This window comes from Pygocentrus nattereri, chromosome 24 (genome assembly GCF_015220715.1).
Source record: "Pygocentrus nattereri isolate fPygNat1 chromosome 24, fPygNat1.pri, whole genome shotgun sequence".
Taxonomy (NCBI): domain Eukaryota; kingdom Metazoa; phylum Chordata; class Actinopteri; order Characiformes; family Serrasalmidae; genus Pygocentrus; species Pygocentrus nattereri.
In genome coordinates, this window is record NC_051234.1 from 29,026,331 (window position 1) to 29,047,976 (window position 21,646).

Below are 21,646 nucleotides of genomic sequence, written 5' to 3' on the forward strand. Positions count from 1 at the left end.
CTTTTTTAAAATACTGTGCCACTTTAGTGAAAATACAAACATATATCATCTATAAGATGAATGTCTAAATCCTTCATTTCGTCGATTCATATTATCTCACATATTTCCGGTACCACAGTCCGTTTTCGCACATGCACAGACTGAGAAATCCAAAAGAAATCAGAGTAAGTACATGCACTGAGAAATCTGATTACTGAGCTAAAATCCAGCCTCTTTATCAGATTTCTAGACTGTTTATACGATCATTTGAATAATCAGATAACTGCAGAACTCTGATTATGTTCTGATTATTAAATGCATGTAAACGCACTCAGTAACAATAGCGTTTCAATCCAAGATTGAAGATAACTTTCCCAATCGTACAGCTGATCTACCCCTCGGGGACAAAACGAATAATCATCAACTTCCAACATATTTTGTATTTAAACAGCTTTAAACACTACGAACACTGTGGCTGCCGAACTGTTTAACTGGAAGTTCATTCCTGGTAATAAAACGGGAAGCATCCCACCAACCGTGAGGAAAACCACAGTACAACAACCATCTGAGTCACTACATTCCAAGAATCTGCCAATACTCTGATATAGACTTTTCCAAAAACACTCCAAGCGCGTTCGAGTTGGCTTCTCTAACAAGAGAACAGCTCCAGCAGAGAGTCGGATAGAAAGGTGTTCCACAGACCTTGTATGCACTGCAGGGTTCCATCCTCCCGACGAATGGTGAACGTCTCCCCAGGATTCACCTGGACCAAGATTACCTGCAAACAAAAAGCAGAAACAGTCGTTGGCACCTCACCAAAGACTCATCACGAAGTTATTAGCTTGGGTTATTGGCTCACCTGTTGCGAGGCGTCTCCATTAATCATGTGGTGCATCATGGGAACCTCGCCGTTCAGCAGTGGCGGAAGTTCCAGCATCTGGTCCGTCATCATCATGGTGACGTACATTCATGGAGCCTTCCCCTGCACAGCCGCTGTGGAGAGGCAAAAAGCCACATGCCGTTAAAACACACTGAACCAGGCCGCTCTTCTAGTGTTAATTAGCGACCGTGCAAATCTGCCACCAACGGCTCGTTAAAAAGTTCAAAGGATACAACAAAAGTCTGTCCACACTCCCAACTGCCCATTCACACCCTCAAGCATGCACACAGTCACGCACACACCTCTTATAGGAAGTTACCATCCGGATAAGGCAAGAGGGTGAAGTCATTACACATGATGTCACCGACATTCATATGATGACGTAATCTGTTCAGGAATGAAGTAATCTGTATATAACTGCAGTTACGGGACAAGTAATTCTCTGGTAGACTAGGCAGTTGGGATAAAGAGATGAGGAGAAGGAGGGAAGCCTCGAGTGCCATGAAAGCTTAAACTCACCTGTGCTGCCTCTAAGGGACTTCTTATAAACAGACAGAGAAAAAGAACTGATGCACTCCCCTCTAAAATGTAATTAAATGAGAAAATTAACAAGCGATTGGATTCAAAAATCCCAACAGGGCTTTAAAAAATATGGACTAAGTATTTTGGCCTGAAAAGTTCAGCTCTACCAATGCAAACTCCTTAGCCGAAGCTGCCGAACCTCTGGCTGTCGTCGCAGCAGTTTCTGCTGTTAGAGAAGCTTCAGCAGATTCTGGCACTAGACAGATGAACCCCAAGTAGAGCAAAAACTAAGGATAGGCATGGGTACTGGAGTACTTGGGTAAAAGGTGATATATTTGACATTTTAAACTTTATAGTAAAGACATAGTGGAGTACCAGTGTCCTGAGCAGTGTCACGCCCCCTCTGTGTGTGTTGTACTCTGAGTTTGTGGGGTTTTTTTGTTTTCATAGTCAGGATGGCCAGACGAACACGTTCCTTCTGCCCTTTAAAACACGTCGGCCTTCCCCACGTGGGTTTAGCCCTCCCCAGACAGTGACTGTCCACACAGCTTGCATGCACAACGAAACGAGAAAATTCAAACAAAAAGCTAGCAAAAAATAAATAAATAAAAAAATGTTAAAAAGCAGACGACTTCAGGATCATCGAGAGTTGAAAGGCCTGAAAACGGATGAGGAGGCTGCTCTCGCTGGAGAGGTGGGTGGCTTTAACTTATTTTTGATGTTTCACAGAAGCAATAGGTCAGGATTGTTTCGTCTTGTTTGCGTATGTTTATGATGGCAACTGTTTAGCTTCACAGCAGAAACCGTAGCGACAGTTTGCTAACCCACATTCTAGCTAACATTAGCTATATTACTTGCTGTTCACTCTAATGGCATATCATTGTATTTCTGTATACCACATTTGCGAAGGGTTCTATGGCAACAAAGATCTAATAAGACGAATTTGGAGAGCGGAGTTTCTGAAGGAGCACTAAAGGGAGGCCTGTGTTTGTATTGCTATTGAGTTCAAACATCATCAGATGTTCTCCAAAATCGAATAGTGCTCCTTTAACCAATCTAGGGGCCAGCATTTGAACTCTGAAATCAGCATTTGCTTTTCGCATATGCCACGTTCTTCACCGGAAGACGAAGAAAACATAAAAGCCAACATTTTCATGACAAAAATTTAGCAAGTTTGCTCATATTTGTAAAAACGTTTATTAAATTTGCAAAGTACCATGTCTTGACAGCATTGCCAAGGATACGCTGTTAAGGATGTGACTGAGAAGTATGAGGTAGCAGATATATTAGTAACCATTATTAACTACATTAACTACTCTAGCCACGTCAAGAAACAAGAATTCCTCTAAAACATTGGCTCACATCCACCAAGGACGAAAGACCACCTGTAGAATTAAGATTAATTAAGATTGTGACCCTTATTAGTCCCACAACAGGGAAATATCACCTCCGCATTTAACCCATCCGTGAAATGAAACACCACATACACTCTAGTGAGCGCGCACACAGACACACAGACACACAGACACACAGACACACAGACACACAGACACACAGACACACAGACACACAGACACACAGACACACAGACACACAGACACACAGACTAGAGGGCAGTGAGCATACTTGCCCAGAGCGGTGGGCAGCCCAATCCGCAGCGCCCGGGGAGCAGTTGGGGGTTAGGTGTCTTGCTCAACGACACCTCAGGTCACGTGCTGTCGGCTCTGGGGATCGAACTGGCGACCTTCCGGTCACGAGGCTGGTTCCCTAAACTCCAGCACATGACTGCCCCCATAGACAACAAATCTTCCTCAGCACACGGCCTAGTACCAGTAAGCTCTAGACCGGGGTCGACAACATGCGGCTCTTTTACTGCCCTTTTGCTCCGTAGCAGAATCAGAGTTGTAGGTAATAATAAAATAATCCTCCTTTACAGTAAAATAAAGCTCTGCTGATCGTTCAACACAGTTTAACAATAAACGTCTTAAACGTTGGAGCTAATGTAGAACAGCTGATTCACCCTTTAACCCTGAAGATCAGCACAGACTGTTGGTCACCACAGCAACGCAGACAACAATCTCACCTAGCTAACAGTAAAGGGATTTAAGACAAACAGACTTATTTGCATTTATAAATCACTCCAGCCGGTTTAGTGATGCGTTTAATCTGCAATGAGAAAGTGTCAAACACTTAAACTCACGAAGCTGAAGACTCGTTCGAATTCAAAGTCTGTGTTTTTGTTTCTACTTTTTATCCTGTACTAGAAAATCAGCACATACTGAGACATTTACAGCCAAGATGGTAAAATGGACATAAAATGTTGTGGCTCTCAAGGGGGTTTGATTTTTGATGAAAGGACAAGACGCCTCTTCTTAACATTTGGGTTAAGCTGGGTTAAGATGCACCTGAAGAGGCAGCCTCCGTTACTCAGACACAAATCTACAGACTTCCCTCGGCTAGTTTCGAATAATAAAGCGGGTTCAAATGTGTTCCTCTGTGCTTTTTTCACGACACCAGCGGCATCAACTAAAAATAAAAAAAGTCTATAGCTTTAAATTCATTTGCTCAGAAGTCCATTTATTCATTCTTTAACTAAGTCATAACTAAAATTAGTCAGAATGCACGCCCTTTAGTTAAAACTCCCTTCAGTGCATGATGACATCCTGAACGTGCTTGCTGACGTGGACGTGAAATGTGGCCTCTGCTCAACTTTCAGCTGTGCTGGCAAAGAAGTTTCTCCTGGAAAAGAAGCTCCAGCAGCAGCAGAATCGCAGCCACAGCTGAAGATTCCACCCCATGCTTTGTTTCTCTTCCTGGAATTTAAAATGCCTTCGGTAGGAGCTTTCTGAGCCTGCAGGGCTGCACACGTGAGGCTCATCTGCCCCATGCTGGGGCCAAGCATGCATACTGATGAGCTCAATAAGAACGAGCGTCGGATTTCTCTTCTTCACAGCAGAGACGGCTTCTTCCTCCTCACCTGTCCCGCTGGATGCCTCTCAAAAGCCAGCAAGCTGAGAGAAAACAATGACAATCTGAAAACGTGGATATAATAAGCCCACTGCCATGTGGTAGAAGGTCAGAGAAAAGTCAGAGGAGCCACAGGCAAACCTGTTGACTCATCATATTTGTCCTCTATAAAGCAATAACAGGTCTTCGTCCAAACTCTCGGCACGTAAAGGCTCTCGTTATGAGCGGCTGAGGGTGATATTTAACTCTCAGGACCTGCGTCGGGCAATAAACACCTCAGCAGAAACAAGTGTTCCTCCAAAAGGCAATCATGCACAAGTCATAATGGGCACACTGAAACTCCGTCTCAAATTCCGAGGTGTTTCAAGATGTGAATGACTTTTCTCATCGGTTCCAGACGTGCCCAATCCCTCTCCTGCAGGCATGATGGCACAGCCTCTAATTACCAGCATCTAAAATCATTAACGCAGCAATTTAAGCCCCCAGGGTTGAGAAACCGACACTCACTCACTCTCTTCTCTCCTTCTCTTTTATGTCTCCTTCATTCCCCTCATTCCTCAGGATGAGTGGTGCCTCGATCTTTGTTGGACTCCCCCAGGGGAAATGACTCAAGGACTCATTCAAACTTGGACAAGGAGAAGCCTGCCTACCTTGGGGGGGGGGGTCATGTTTTTAACCACGCTACAGAGAGCTTCTCCTTCACTACAAAGGCCAGGGGGTCACACACTGGGGGTATTCCCCAGATTACGCCCCCGACTCTGTCCACCTCCCCCACAATCTCACTCCATCTGCTTTGCATCCTGCGCTACGGGTCCAAAACAAACGCTGTGGAAACAAACGTTTCCCTGGCAACGGCATCTACAGCAGGCCCAGGGACACGGACTCACTTCAGATTACAGGGGGCGTAAATCACCCGCAGTCCGCACAGCACTTTTTTCCATCTGGTTACTCCAGACAGCATCGGCTAAAAGCAGGTTTGCGCCACACCGCAGCAGAGCCTTCACACGTAGAACCGCTTTCCTTCTCCCCTTCGTGCTTTGCTAGTGAGTTCACAGAAAGACATGACATTATCAACCACAAGAAGGCCCAAAACTTCCGAGTGTTCGTGACACAAATACAGAAGGAATCTTCCATTGCACACTGTGGCACCTGACACGAAACATCTGGCGAAACTCCTGACATCATGACAATAACATTATGCAATCGCGTTATTTATGTGCAACGAAAAGCATCAGCGGAACGGCTGCAACGTCTAGCTGCCTGCCACCCTTCACAACTCCTCCGAAAAGACATTTCTTTGAAATCTGTTTTCACGTCTGGCACTTTTACAGCCCCAGATGGGGAGTCGGTCTGGCGCAGGCCCTATAATCCAGCTAATGATATGTAATAACACAGAGGAAACTGGGGGAAACCGAGAAACCATCCTTCTTTCCTCTTCTCCTCTTCCCCCCTTCCCCAGTCTTCTCCCCCTTCCCCCCTTCCCCAGTCTTCTCCCCCTTCCCCCTTCACTCCTTGGCTAGAAACTGCTCTCCTAACAACTGGACCTAAATAACACTCCTCCTCCTCCTCCTCCTCCTCCTCCTGTGTCGCAAGTAAAACGACACACTCGCGCACACACACGCTCAGGCATCCAGAGTCCGAGACAGAGTGTGTGTGTGGCGCGTCCTACTTTTTTCCTTCCCGGCGTAACTCCATCTCACCTCCGAACATTCACCATTTCCAACAGCCTCCAGCCCTCCTCATGAGTCACGTCTGCGACTCCAATCAACATTTACTGGGAGATGAAATCACGTCTTTAAAAATATCCCCAAACAAAATATCCCCTCCTCCACCTCCTCCTTCTCTTCATTCCAGCAGTCACCTCTCCCGCCGTGAGTCTGGGGCCCGATAAGACCCCAGACTGGCCCGGGACAGACAGTAAGATGAGGACACGTCACTGGAATGCTGCTGAAACGTTGTGTAAATGTTAGCGCTGGCCCAGGGCATCCAGCTGATCACCTTTCATTCCCAGCTACTTGGGCCATCACATTTACTCAATTAAAACCAAAAAAAATTGCTTAGATTGGTTCATGACATGAAAATTCTCTTACTGCAAGACAAGGAGCCTGAGTGAGGCACTCGTTTATACACGTTCAGTGCCACATTGTGTTATTATACACACTTTTATGAAGCCACTTTAAGGCTGATCAGCCTAGACATACCTGGGGTCCAAATTTTGTTTTAGTTTACTTCAGCAGTGCTAACATGGCAATAACACAGAATTCAATGGTCACCCAAACATTTTCCACAAATACTTCCCAAAAACTTCACAACCCACTCAAACACATTCCCTAGTCTTCGACCAGTCTGCATGACCTAAATGAGGTGGTTTAGGACCCAGTATGACTTGCTATGAGCTATAAATGCATGAATCATCACCATGTAGGCCACATGTGTCGAGCTCCAGTCCTTGCGAGCCAAAAACACTGCAGACTTTCACTCGCTGCCTCATTGAACACACCTGATTCAGCTCATCTGCTCATTAGCAAGGCCTTATCCAACTGCATTCAGAGCGCTAGATGAGGGTAAACACTAATATCTTAGCACTTTGGCCTGGAAGGCCTTCAGTTTGACATGACTGGTGTAGGCAAATGCTGCGATTAGCCATTTTCAACAACAGTGTTGCGCCAAATTCTGCCCTCATGTTCACGCAGGTCGTGGACGCAAACAGATTTATTGTTCGTTTCCATTTTAAAATCTTTATTTAGAGGATCAAGATCCACTGCAATTTACAAGAGGATAAAAAAACGGAAATAGAAGTTGTCCACATGCTGTGTGGTGTCCACATGCCTGTGTGAGGTGCATGCAGAAATCTGAGGAGGAGGTGGATTTCAGCACAGCACTTGTGGCTGCCGGCACAGTTCGGCTACTTGCTGAAGTCACCTTAATGAAGACCTGGATGTGGTTTGAGTGGGCTGTGGGAAACTTCGGGTGAAGCATTTGTGGAAAAGATTAGGGTGACTGACTTCTAGTGTCCATTAGCAACATTAGCCTTCAATGCTAAACCAAAAAAAAAAATAAAAAAAAAAAAAAAAAAAAAATTTATACACCAAACATCTCTCAGCTGCTCAACTACTGCACATCCGAGCCAAGTGGAGGAGTCCTTTAAGTCCATTTTACTGCCCCCTTTTAAAAAAAAACAATGATTACTTGAGTAATAATCAATCATCAATATCAATATAATCTGTAGTATAATCTCTAATATACACAGAAGTCACTGATACAATACGAGGTAAAGGTACTCAGAGGTTATCAGAAACAGAAGCTGGATCAGATACCAGAGGGGAAAAAAGATACACCCAATTCAAGGGTCGCGTCCGAGTAGCTGGACTATTAAAGCTTTTGGAGGCTCCTCTTAACCCCCTATTGCACAATGTTGCCTCAGGGCAACAAACCCATCTTCTCCCCCTCACATTACAATAACATTGCCCACATTTAAAGACAACAGCAGGGGTAACAAAGGGAACAGTTTGAGCAGCTCAAATCTCTTAGTAGTCACTTTTAAACCTCTAACATTCAGTATCTTTTTTTTTTGTTAAGAGAATTTGCATAAATATGTTTGTTGCCTAAGAGCAACATGGTGCAACCGTGGAATGGATTTGTCCAGTCACAAGCCAGGCCTCACCACTTCCGGAAGCACGGCTCTATCCTTTATTCCCAGTTGCTTTTAGGCAACATACCCCAAAATTGACCCCTGCACACATTATTTTAATCAGGTCCAACTGGTCTGACAACACATGCGGTTAAATAAAGCGCTCCAGTTAAAAGCAGCTCATTCATTTAAGTAAAACTAGTGGATTTATGTCAACAGAGCCATATCAGTATTAGGAAAAAGGGATCTATGAATATAACAGTGGCAGCCCTACTGGCCACTGGTCAGCCCTGTTACACGTGGCCTGGTAGTCAGAGCAGCCTACTAACCCACTAGCCATACAAGGACACTGTAACTGCTGCCCACACACACACACACACACACACACACACACACACACACACCACGGACACTGCCTCACAGGAAGTTTAGCTTTGGGGACGAGTGCACACAAAAGCTGATATACAAAAGGCATCATCACTGACAAACTGTCTATGTGAATGTATATTGAGGTCAACACAGCAGGCAAACAGAGAGGCAGGCTTGGTTTACACGGTCATACATTCATCACGCCGCTCCACACACGGACGCTCTCACTCTCTTCGGCCCAGGAAACCACATCTGGGCTCATCCCAAAGCCATGTTTTAATGTAAGGGCTTAAATAATGACCCAGCTAAGCTGGGGTGCAGCCCGCCCACCCTGAAGTCACAACACTCCAGCGATATCCCACCCAGCTGAACTCAAACCCACAGATGTGTGTTTTAACCACCGTTTGTCATAAGGACACGCATTATTTATGCTTCAGGCTTTTGAATTAAAGGGGAACTCCACCGATATTTCAAGATTTCTGCATAATTACACCATTAACATGTAAACAAAGTCATTCAGAGCGGTTTGCTGTGAAACGCTCCGTTCTAGCTAAACTTAAGAGTCCTATTTGTTCACAGTGGAGGTGATGGGAACCAAAGCTCCCTCACGGAAAGCTATTATAGCTACGAACACACTCCCCAGTGCCTGAAATACGGTTATACATCAGACTGAGAAGGTTTTGACCTAATATTTTAAAAATATACGCAGGCAAAGCATGTTTTCGGATTTACGAACATTTTACCACTATCAATATTAAACTCAGGAGATGCACGTAGTTTCACTGGTGGTTTTAGACAGTAAATAAAATGTTATATTTATGCTGCAAACATCACTTTCCTATCATAGCAATGTAAAGAAATAAAGTCGGTTAGGTAGGTTTCTCTATAATGCACGATTTCAGTGGAACCACTCAGTGACTTTATTCATCTCTCATTCACTGGATTAGTAAAAATGTCTGGAAAATCAGCGGAATTCTCCAACATACAACCGAATGCCAAACGCCTCTACACTGGGCACTGAAATCCCCTATTTTTATGGCAATGACTGCATTAATTACTATTTACAGTACCAAATATACTGAAAGTGCATGACGTGCATTACCAAATATCAATACCTCAGCAGTCAATGCCATCAGCATCGGTGAGCCAATCAGCATGCTCCGAAACCTAGACTGACTGAAGGACTACAGCACAGTCTGCATGCGGGTTATTATGGTCAGCGTATCTTGATTAGAGGACCACTGCAGTCAGGAAACACTCACATCCTGCATTTTACACACGTTTAGGGTTAAAGCCACACCCACTTCTGGTTTGCGATTTAAGGTAAGGTAGTAGTGTTAGTACCACCGAACAATTCACCACACCTCAGCTTAGATCTCACCATTTAAGACTGTTTAAAAGGCCCAAATCATGATAAAAACACTTTCAGCGTCAAAACCCCTTTCACTCCTTACCGCCCATCTACAGACACTAAACTGCAAAAACAGCTGCTTTGAATTTACAATTTTTATGAGGTCATAAATCTTCAGCCTACAGCCGCTAAGCCCCACCCATTCACACTACATCCGAAACACTAGGCGCTTTTATGTTGACATCGCAATTAAAAAGAGGGCAATTTTCAAACAGCAAAAGCCGCAATTTTAACGATAACCTACATTATCAACAGGCACTCAATAATCTGATCATTATCAGATTTCTGCAGTTATCTGATTATTCAAAGCGACACACTCCCATTTCTTAAATCCGAGTGAGGTCTAGAAATCTGACTGACAAATCTGATGGAGAGCTGGATTTCTGCTCAGTACGCAATGTAAACTGATTTCTTCACATGCACTGAGAAATCTGATTACGGAGCTAAATTCCAGCTCTCATTATCAGACCTGAAGCCAAACACCAGAACACACGCTTGACGAAATGAAGGATTTAAATATTCATCTTCTCGATGATGTGCGCTATATTTTCAGGCTTAAGTGGTGGAAGTCTAAAAATAAAAAAGTTTTACATTAAGTTTACGTCACGTCTCCTTCTGTGAGTTTATTGGCTGGTTGCAAAGCAGAAATCTGATCACTGTCCGACTCATATAGGCCCGGAGTTTCCCCATTATCTGATCACTCAAGCGCACATAAACGTGTCGATCGGATTACTGCCAAAACCTGATTTTCTGCAGTTATCGGATCATTATGTACATGCAAACGCACTCAATGTTGCCTTAATCAGGGAAAATCAACCCTGATATCAGAGCTTCTGAACTGCATGCAGATGAAGCAACCAAACACCTATACACTGTGACATCACAACCACAACCGACTGGCAGTCCGGCATGTTCAGCGTTCAAGCCTGAACAAGAATAAGTGGATGTTCTAGTCTTTGGGCCAAACTAACAGGCCTGGACTTCAGTTTACAGAAAATAATCACAGTCACAATATTGATCAGAAAAATCCCAATTAGATTTTCCCAAAATCAATCAGCCCTAATTCAGAGCTCACTTACACATCAGTCTTTAATGCTCAGTTAGAAAAACAACCTGTTTAATACTGAGAGAGACGTGAAAATGAACTGTGTGGTACTTAAAACAACTTGTTGTTAAGGTGGCGCCACGGATAAGAAAAATGTAGGATTCAGACATTCAAAGGCTTATGGGTACACTAATATAAGACTGCCTTTATAAACACTTTATAAATGGTTTAAAACTAGTCGATTAGTTAGGTAATAAACACTTCATTAATTATTAATAAACATCATCGTTTATTTATATAGCGCCTTTCCTATGCTCAAGGACGCTTTACAGTCTATACACACACACACACACACACACACACACACACACACACACACACATATATATATATATATATATATATATAAAATAATGCTGACTGATGGCAAAAAGTGAGCATTAGCAGATATACTATGACTGTGGTTCTCTATTAGGTAGCCAACAGACCACCGTTGCCCTTTTTGTGTGTTGTAAATGTTTACCAATGATTATAAGGTCTTTCAGGCCTAATTAATAACAATTAGTACATTTGTTTTAAGCCATTCGCGAACGCTTTATAAAGGCGGTCTTATTTTAAAGTGGTACAGCACCATTTAAAGTAAAACCCGAGTCAGTGAACAAACACTAAGGTGAGTTCTGATATCCGTCTCTCCAAATGACCACTCCCATCCTGACTCAAAACCTGACCCACTTTCTGCATGCGCTGTAAGCTCACACTTCATGCCCAGCAGCAGCGACACTGTGAGCAAGTGCAAGAGCTTAAAGACAGGACAATGCAACAGAAGAAGAGGAGGAGGAAAAAGGATTCCCAGAATGGAGCTGGGGTATTGCATAACTAGCACCCCCCCCCCTACCACACACACACACACACACACACACACACCCCTACACAAACGGAACATGACACCGCCTTGAAGACTAGGAGCCGGGAGCATCTAAACCAGGTCAAACCGTTCCTGAATCACTCTCTCCAATCAAAACACACGGGACAGTATCGGGATCCCCCCGGAGCAAATCAATCACTCACGCACTCCAGCATGGCGTGGAGCTCTCAGAGAGGAATGAGGGGACGCAGCAGGTGGAGTTTGAGGAGGGGGGGGGGGGGGGGTTGCGAGGGGGGCTGGCCTGGAAAAGAGGGAAGTCGATGACATCACTAGTCAGTTCTGTGGAAAACTCCGAACAGACTATTTATATTATGGCGTTAAACTTCAGTTCATTATTTAGTTACGGTACTTGTTTATTCCGAACACCAACAAAAATGAGCTGAAGAAATAAAAAATTCCGCATCACATTTTGAACATTTAGAGAAGTATTTCCACAGCATTTTCATGCTATGTATGTTTCTTTTCCTCTCTCAGGTCCGCTTATGATGTTTGTGCACCTTTATGAACCAAAAGCAGTCTTGATTAATTTTTACATGACCATTTTCCAAACTCTTGATCCCTTAAAATTAAACTGGCTATTTTTGTTACTGTGCCTTTAAGACATATATGTAAATAAGCTGTTCTGACTGGATGCCCTGCACTGCACCTTTTTTTTTTTAAAAACAACTCGAAACACTGCTTATAACGTCGGCGTGAATAAGAGCTAAACAGTCTCAGGCTAAAGAGGCGAATGTGTGTAAATAAATAGCTTTTTTTTTTAATGACATCACAAATGCACTCTAACTAAAAACAGGCCGTTTTTCCAGCTTAGCCTCGATAGTAGACTATACAGACTCAGAAGTGAAGAGTATAAGGCTTTACAACATTTACCCACTACATCAAACTCTAATTACAAAATATTTGGTTTTCCATGATGCATGTGCCCTTTAAATTGTTTCCCTGGATTCGTGATGTATCGTCAAGCTCCAAGTAATGAAGTATAACGCCATATAGATTTCAGATCACCTCCTTTAAGTAACTACAATCAATATTTTGTTAACTACTGTGAAACTACTCTGGAGGTTAAGAGGAGTTAAGGCGAAGTCTGCAGACAGACCCGTCTGAATTCTGTCCGTTTCACAGAGCAGCCATGCTCACTCCTAATTAAGCAAAGGCCAACATCCAAAAAGCTCTCCGAGGAGAGGAGAGGGCAAAAACACCTCGGCCATGCGACACGTCTACATGCAGAGAAGCACACAGCGCAAACACCCCCCTTCCCGCTCCTCCCCTCTCTCTCCTTAAAAAGGTCAACAGGTCAAATTCCTCATCCTCATTCGGGCCTCAGCTGCATTTTACACACCAGTAAACTGGCTCTGGGTGGGTGGGTGGGTGGGTCGGTGGGTATGTGTACCCAGGGGGAGTTCTTCCCCAGCGGTGGCTGCAGTGTTTGGAGAGGACAGTATTTTAAGGGGCAAAAGTACTGCAGTTGAAGAAAATGACACCAGGGAGTGCAAAAAAGCAAAAAACGGGAACCGAAAGGCGGCCTACTGAGTTTGTCAATAAGAACTGGAGTGTCATGCAGGCTTATTTTGGTCGTAACCCAAACAGTTTGACAAAAATCTAAGCTTAATTCCACAGAACAAAACCTCGCATCTCCAAAACGGTAACTTCACAGGAGAAGGAAAAAAGCTGCTTTGCTTTTAATGCAAGTCAATGGAACCAGACTTTTTTCTGAGTCATTTTGGGCCGTTTCTTTTAGTCCATTCATCATGACATTTACACACAGTGTAAAGGACAACAGCTACTTTCAAACTACCACAAAAACTGAAAAACGACAAAAATGGAGATACAAGGTTTTCTTCCGAAAGCAGCGATATGTTGTGCTACAGGCCAGCCGTGCTTGCATTTGCCTGAATGCACAAGAGAAAATTTTGCATGCAAAAAATATATTAATTCCAGTAGAACTCGCTGTAATGTGCAGATTTGCATCCCAAACGTTTGGGGCAAATATATTTAGCGTGAAAACAGAAGAAATGTTTAACAGCGCTTAAGCACAAAGCTTAAACATTTCACTCCTCCTGGCTACATATGAACACATGACAGAGGGACTGTATTATTATCATCTTTACTTCTTTGGTGAACGAGTTAGTCAGCTTACTAACTGCTATGTTAGCTGCTTGGCCAGCTGCAGCTGCACACTAGCCACCTGTTGCTGTCAACCTTGCCAGTTACCTCAATCAGAGAGACTGTACTCTCGCGAGTATATAAGTGGGCACGATGGCAAAAATTGAACTGCATGATACTTCAAGACATTGCGTACTGACAATGTGCACAATATTTAGGGTTTGAGATTTAATAAGTGGAGACAGACGAAGCAGAATCTACAATGACGTTTATCCAATGCTTTCCGAACTGCACTAAATCTAAACAGGTCTAATTATGCTCACCTCATTAGTCAGTGGGCTCAGAAAAGCAAATTGTGACATAATTTATCACAACAATAGTGTCGCATTGCCCACCGCGAGTCTATGATATGATTTTGTTTTCTTTTGTGTCGTTAGTGTTTATGGTTAGCAGGTTAGCTGCCATGCTAACCACACAAACATGGAAGGTTTATCCTCATTGCTGATCTTCCAGTCCGAGACCCAAGGCAAACTGAAAATACCTGAATATTTAGGCGACAAATCGTTGAAAAGAAAAAAAAAATTAACCTAATGCTTGGCGAAAAAATACAATATCACTAAATTACTTACACACAGCAGTTCAATGCGTCTCACTCGTTTCTAATCACGTGGTCAAAGAAAGTATCAAACAGGTCCACCTGCAGGAAACACTGACAATTTACACTCATAACAACTCAAAGCCCACCCCCCCCCCTCCCCACCACCACCCACACACACTCTCCTCTTTCGATGCACTATCTGGAACGTCGCTGCTAATACAGTGTTTACTCTCTGTTTACTCCAGCACTGCGTATATCCTGCCTCAGGAACTGCTGTTCTCACGTACGCTATCTGACAGCGTCTACTCACAGATCACGGCATGTCAAATAATCTTTGCACCTTATTTCACAACCAGCCTCGCGCTCAGAAACGCTGCGTCGGCGCTACACCGTCCCGTCTCTTTACTGTGTCCAATGTTGGTTTTATTTATATTTATTGGTTTGTTTACAGTCTGATTGTTCCACACTTACGTCTGCACGTTGCACTTCGTACTGCTTGTGTACAAAGACGGAATGACAAAAGCCTCGACTTCATTTCCACGGATTTAAAACTTTTCTTTCAAAACAATCTGAAACGTTCCGCAGGCGAGCTAAAAACGGGACCACGCAAGAGAGACGCCACACAAAGCTCACCATCTTTCAAATCTACAGACAAACCGAACAACATGAAGTACCATATATCAGTACAGACAACGTTACAGCGCTGCGGTGCATTTCTCGTCGTATGCCATCAGGGTCGGACAAACACCTGTAGAAAGGACAACAGTCTCAAAGCTATGTTACACACCTGGCTGCAGCAGCTGCAAATAACACACTACGACTGAAAAAAGCACATCAACAGGTCGGCAGCATTAGCCATCCAATATGTCAACGATCCGACTTCATTTTTTCTGATGGAAGGTGCACATGCTAAATTATAGGGTCCATGCAGGCTTGTTTACACGTCCCAGGACATCGAATGACAACCAGTGCTGGCACATGTTAAAGGATGCTGTTTGACTTCAGGCTTATTTGAAATGCTGCAAAACTACTGTCCTGGCAGAAGAAAGCAAAATGACACAGCATGTTCGCCTGATAGAGCGCGAGTCTCGTTTACCTGTTTACTTAGCCATTATTCCCGGTGTTGAATGGGCTGCTGACCTTAATCTGACTCCTCTGCACCAGTTTCTGTACTCATACAAAAGGTTTTTCCACTCATTAGACCAGCTATTTAGACTTGTATTCTATTGAGAATAAATCTAACATGCCTATGATCCCCAAAAAGGCAATATATGAGCTCAAACGAAGACAAATATAACAGCAAAGCGACTGTTGACTCAATGCCAGCGGCTCGATTTAAGGCGCGCTCTGAAAAGGCTCATTAACAGGTGAGAAATGGGCCGTCTGCTCCAGCCACTTCCGGAATATTCAGAGCTGATCTGAGGCGACTCTGTCTGATCGTCTGAAGAGCTCACGGGCAGTTCATGCTCCACTGGTGCCGCTTTATGGGCACATAATTAGGACATGTTTACCGAATCCTGTTAATTAGGTCTTAAACCTTGTTAATGACCGGTCGCATCAACATCACCACAGCAATGATACGGCAACGCACCAACCTTCAAAAGGCCTGTTTTTTTAAAGAGGAAGGTAAGGATGATCTTAATTTAGATAAACGCCCTGGTCAAAATCCATAAGCTCTCCCTAAATTCTCCCCAAATGTACCATCAGGTTCTCATAAGGTAAAGTCTTCTAAAGCCGTGGAAGTGTGCCTTCGGGGCGACTGGCATTTACACTAACTTGGCACAACCTGCCCCGTAATATCAACAAAGGCAACAAAGGCAGCTCAGCAGACACTTAAAATCTCTCTCAGGAATTGATGGAGACAGATAGGGGGTCAACACCTGACCTTCCCTTGCCATCAGCAAAAAAAAACAGCCTCGGATGTCTACGCCCGCTGCTCGGGGATAACATCAACGCTTTTCAAAGAGGAATCCCTGAATAAAGACTCCAGCCTCAGGGAGGAGAAAAGAGGGGGAAACGACTGCCGCGAACCAGGTGGAAAACAGACGACATTCCGGGACGAGGAAAGCCACGACCACTTGGGCTGCAGTAACAGAGCAAAGCCTGTCCAGCACCAGTAAAGGCTGTGCTGGGATAGTTTTGGCATCTGATACACGGAGTTCTGTAAGGACATCTGGGCCTAACCGGGTCCAATCGCTCCAATCAGCAGTCAACAGAAAGTCTGGCCTACACAAAGACGGTCCGCGGCGAGACGCACTACCTTCAGGTAAGGCATTGTAAAATGGATATTAAAGGGAATTTGGCAAACACAACAGTATGAATTCTGTTCGAATTCCCACCTCGTTTTCTGAACACGCCCTTCATGGCTGTGATTTGCTAGAGAAAAATTACAGACCACCCCTAAAAACAGGGTCCAACTCCTTCCACAGCAGTGGCTACATGAATATCACCGGATAATATTATATCACCTGGAATCCAGGGTCACATGCTCCACTAACCTGGATGCAATAAAGCAGCTCCGGTGCAGGAAAGCCTTGCTCCAGCACGGTTTAATGATTTCCCTACCTATAGCTTTAGTTGGTGCGTTTGCGTATGGAAATCATCAAAGTGCTGAACCCAAAGCAAGCAGAAAAAAAAAAATCCTTCACCTTATCTACATGTGGCTGCTGCACTAACTTTGTGGCCAAACAATTCAACCGCAAAGCAAATCTGCAGTTAAAAATAGCCGCCCGAGGTGCACCCCAAGGAGAGCGGCGTGTTATTATCAGATTTGGATAGCGGAGGCAGAGAACGCCGCTGCTGAAGATTGCCACAGGCTTCGCATTCTTTCAGCACTCAGGTCAGGGGCCCTGGGGCTGAAGCTGAGGTGGTTCGGCGCAGGGAAGGGTTTGGAGGGGGGTGAACTAGGTGCAGATGGAAGATACGTCTTGGCTGCTTGTTCAACGGCTCAACTCTGCGTGTCCTTGACGTGTGACGACACAGAATTAGACAATAAAACATTTCACATCTGCTCCAGCCCTGAAGACAAACAGCAGCCGGTATCATTCCGGAGAACGGAATGAAGGCGAGTGCTGAGGAAAACTAGAGATCAATTCCTCCAAAAATAAAAATAAAGTCATCACATAAATGCATCACTGCTGACTTGGGGTGGCAAAGGGGAACTCCATCGATTTTTCTAAATTACTGCACAACTCATCGGCTGAGATTTAATCAAAGGCATTCCGAGTGGTTTGAAGCGAAATGGATCATTTGCAGAGAAACACACCGACTGATATCTTTACAGCGGCGGCGATAAGAACCAGGGACGCCACTGTCTAGGACATAAATACAGCCAATTTATTCACCGTCCAGACTCATCAGCGAACCTACTTGCGTCTTCCGAGTTTACATATGCAATGCAGAGCGGATTAAAACACATTTCACACCAAGAACCACCACAGCAGCACCGCAAAGCAATGTTTCAGGCATTATGCCGAGTATTCATAACCACTTCATGCAGTAACTTTCTGTGAGGGAAGGATTTAGAGGTGGACGTCTGGTTCCCATCACCACCACTGTAAACGACCCTGACCATGTAAGATTCTCCAGAACAGAGCGTTTCACACCAAACCCCTACGACTACGACTGGTGTTAACCATTTCGTTATTTTTGAAAGGAAATTTTGAAAAGGCGGAGGAGCTCCCCTTTAAGCTGCAGGGGCCACGGCGCAAACCCAGAGGAAAAGTGGCGCTTTCTACACCTCAGCGTTGGCTCTGGAATGCCGTGTGACGTCATGTGTTTGGGATCAGATTTCCTCTGCTGTGGAAAAAAAAAACTTAACAGAAAAAGTGTAAGAGCGACTCCACGGTCGGATATTGTCACTTTTATCGTTCACGCACATTAACACGTACCAAACGCGTGCGGCTGCGGCCGGACGCGAATAGCCCGTATCGGCGAAAGCCTGATAAATCGACTGATATCGACACGTCTGTCTTCGAAGCAGCATCACTCCTGAACTCACTGGCTGGCTGAACTGAACCCTCCGGCTCTGGCTTTTAGCTCGGTGGCTAACTGGCTCCGTTCGGCCGAAGTTTTACGAGGCTTAAGTTCGTTTCCGAGTCGAATTTTCCCGTTCCACCTTAAATGGTGCCGCAGTTACATAAAATAAGCGAACATGCGCATTTTACCTCATGAACGAGTTCGTTGGCTCCAACACGAGCAGCTTTTTTACGGCTAAATTCGCCTCGCTCGCCAGAATAAACGTAACTGCTGCACCATTTAAGGTGGAACGGGGAGATTCCAACGAGAAGCTAGCGTATAGGTAGCCAACTTCCAGCCTCGTCGAAGTTTTGGAGCTTTCCGTTTGCTGGCATGACTTCATCTCTCCGCTATCTGCCTGTGATTTGACGTGTCACCTTAAAAAAAACACATTTTTAATTTTCTTTAGCTTATATTTAACGCCACAAACTGGGGCGACTTTAAACCGAAAGCGTTAAAACGCCTCGAGGCCCGTCGGTTTCGTGTTCCAGAACTTTCCTTGAGCCTCGAGTCCAAAACAGAAAGCTGGCTTCCTATTCACCAGCTTTTTTTTCCCGAATTCACCAGTCCACCTTAAACAGCGCGCCAGCTCCATTCTAGAGCGAGAGCAGGCGGCAGAATTGAACTGCCGTAACGCTACCTTTTTAAGGTGGAACGGAAAATTAAAGTGAGAAGCTGGCGAATACGAAGCTAACTTCTGCTGTGTAAATGGGACAGTGTTTCAACGTGGAAAGGGGCATTCGAGGGAATAATAACTGGACCAAACGAGTGAAGTCAGGCTAATAAAAGGTTTAAAACCGTGGACACGACACAGACGACGCGGAGCACAAAGCAGCGTGAAGCGTAAGGTTAAGTTAAGTCTCGCTTAAAAGAAACGGGAACGAACGCGCTCGTCAAAGCGTTTAAGTTTCGTTTCTCATTCAGTTCCAGACTTCCTTTTGCCATCAGCAGCCCAGACGGACAGCCGGCGTCTCCTCCTGCTTTTCTGCAGCTCTTTCTAACTTGGCCAGATGTTCCTCACATCTCCAAACCCCTCGTGTAAAGGACGGCGTCCTTTCTTCGACTGTAGGCGAAAACAAGGTTTACTCACGTTGGTGTTCTGTGAATCCCGCTAATCCACGTTTTAAGTCCTCCGTGCCTGAATTTTAAAGGCTCGCCATCCCCGAGCTGCTGCTACGTCCACAGTGGAGCGGAATGTGGGATTCCGCCATGTCAATTATGTGGCAGTGAATGAGGGGGGGGGCGGCCGGGTCTTACCGTAAAACACCGAGAAGCTGCATACGTGGGAGCAAAACTTTCCGCTTTACCGTAACACATCAAAAGCTGCGCAGAGGGATGTATGCTCCACCAATGGCTGTGTTTACATGCAAAGATTTTTGCCAATCCGATTGAATACAACAGAGATTAACAGAGGTGGACGAAGTACACAAATCATGTACTTGAGTTAAAGTAGAGACCCCCAAGGTAAAATATTACTCCAGTAAAAGTAGAAGTTCCTCCCTTTAGACCTCCACTTGAGTAAAAGTACTAAAGTATTTACCTTCAAATGTACTTAAGTATAAAGTAAAAGTACTAAAAGAGTAATTCTGGCTCTGATGTCCTGTTATCATTTTTATAACCAGACTGGCTTCATGAACTCATTTCAGGTGAAAGTCCTCCAGCGTCTCTCTTGGTAAACCAGTCTTTTAATAGAATGTCATTAATTAGTGACGCTGACGTCTATTAAAATGATCAGAAGCACAAAACACTGAAGGTAAACAGTTTCCATCAGGGAGAACCGAGTGGCTCTGAAATCACTTTTTACACACAAGCAAAGTTTCAGTTTCAGATTTATTTACAACTTAGTTCCAAGTTTAAGTTGAATAAAAACTGGCTTTAAACTCAGGATCACAGATGAGCTCCTTTACTATGTTGATCTGTAGGCGTCTGTTCATAAACATAAACCAGCCCAAACTCATTTACTATAAAATGAAATGGTGTTTGTAGAAATTCAGAAAAAAGCCGCGTCAGTCTCGACTGCATATGTGGACATATTTCTATATTGTGCTCTATTTACACAAAGTTAGGTTAGTTCATCATTTATGTTGAACAGACTCTCCCAAAGTTATACGCTGCTGCGCTGAGAACGCAGCTCTAATTATTTAGAGGTTCACCCACCTCTTTCAATCAGATAGAAATTGTATTCCGAATGGCCTCAATCGGATTAGTCTATTCCGATTGAGGTGTTTACATGGACGTATTCTATTCCGATTGAGCTATTAGTCGGATTATTTGCGGATTATCAGGCTGCATGTAAACGTGGCTAGTGTGTCAGAATTTCTGCATTTTTCACTCCTTGAGGTGTAAACAGAGCCATTCAGACTGATTTGACATGCAATGCTTCATTGTACACTCTTTAAAAGACGGTTCTTTAGTAGAGGCAATGGTTCTATTTAGAACCATGAGTTCTAACATTTCATGCTTAAATGGTTCTTTGCATGGTGAAACTGTTCTTCAGATTGGTGGCGAATGTGTTGCATATGGGTTCTGCTGTTGTTCCATTGTCAAGCGTACATCATATAGACCCTTTCGGATGCTATATAGAATCATTTTCGAAAAGGTTCTATGTAGAACCATGTACAACACATTTATGCGTGAAATGGTTCCATACAGAACGAAACTGAACCGTCCCCAGTCTTTTTTAAGAGTGTAGTTTGCAAGTTGTCGGCCTCTGCTGACATTATTTGCGTGGTGGTTACAGCAGTGACATTGATCTGGAACTGACAGGGAAGTGTGATCAGTGTCACTGTTAGGCTGAGAGTGGTCCACAACCCTAAAATGTCCTGCCAAGAGTGGATCTGTGGTCAGAAACTGACCCTCAGTGAAGGGCTATAGGATGGTTAACACAAGCTGTGCATTAGCAGCCAAGGGTTTAAGCCTTACGGTTAAATTGGGTGAATCGTCAGCACGATTAAATATTGTCTTTGGAGTCTGACAGTTTAGTCCAGGCTTAAAGATCCTGCAGGACAGATATAACAAGAAGCCATAAATTATGAAAGCCTTTTATGTCTTCAGGCGTTTCCAGACATCTGAATAAAATATGCTGTCGAATGTAATACGGCTTGGCCACCAGGTATCATCCGATGGGAGCATGTGACCTCTCTTATCGCCCCGTCACACTCAGATCCTTTGATGGTGAGTACAGAAGGGAATCCATGAT

General features: G+C 44.2%; 1 protein-coding gene across 1 annotated transcript in view; it reads right to left on the reverse strand.

The window, feature by feature from the left end:
* The window catches only part of fndc3bb (fibronectin type III domain containing 3Bb), a 93,801-nt gene extending 74,143 nt beyond the window's left edge, over nt 1-19,658 (reverse strand). Inside the window, exons 1-3 of the mRNA XM_037533791.1 lie at nt 19,538-19,658; nt 839-972; nt 682-757 (exon numbers count right to left, since the gene is read on the reverse strand). Coding sequence (XP_037389688.1) covers nt 682-757; nt 839-946 — 184 coding nt within the window. The 5' untranslated portion in view covers nt 947-972; nt 19,538-19,658. The remainder of the gene's footprint in view (nt 1-681; nt 758-838; nt 973-19,537) is intronic.
* Between the last annotated feature and the right edge of the window lie 1,988 nt (nt 19,659-21,646).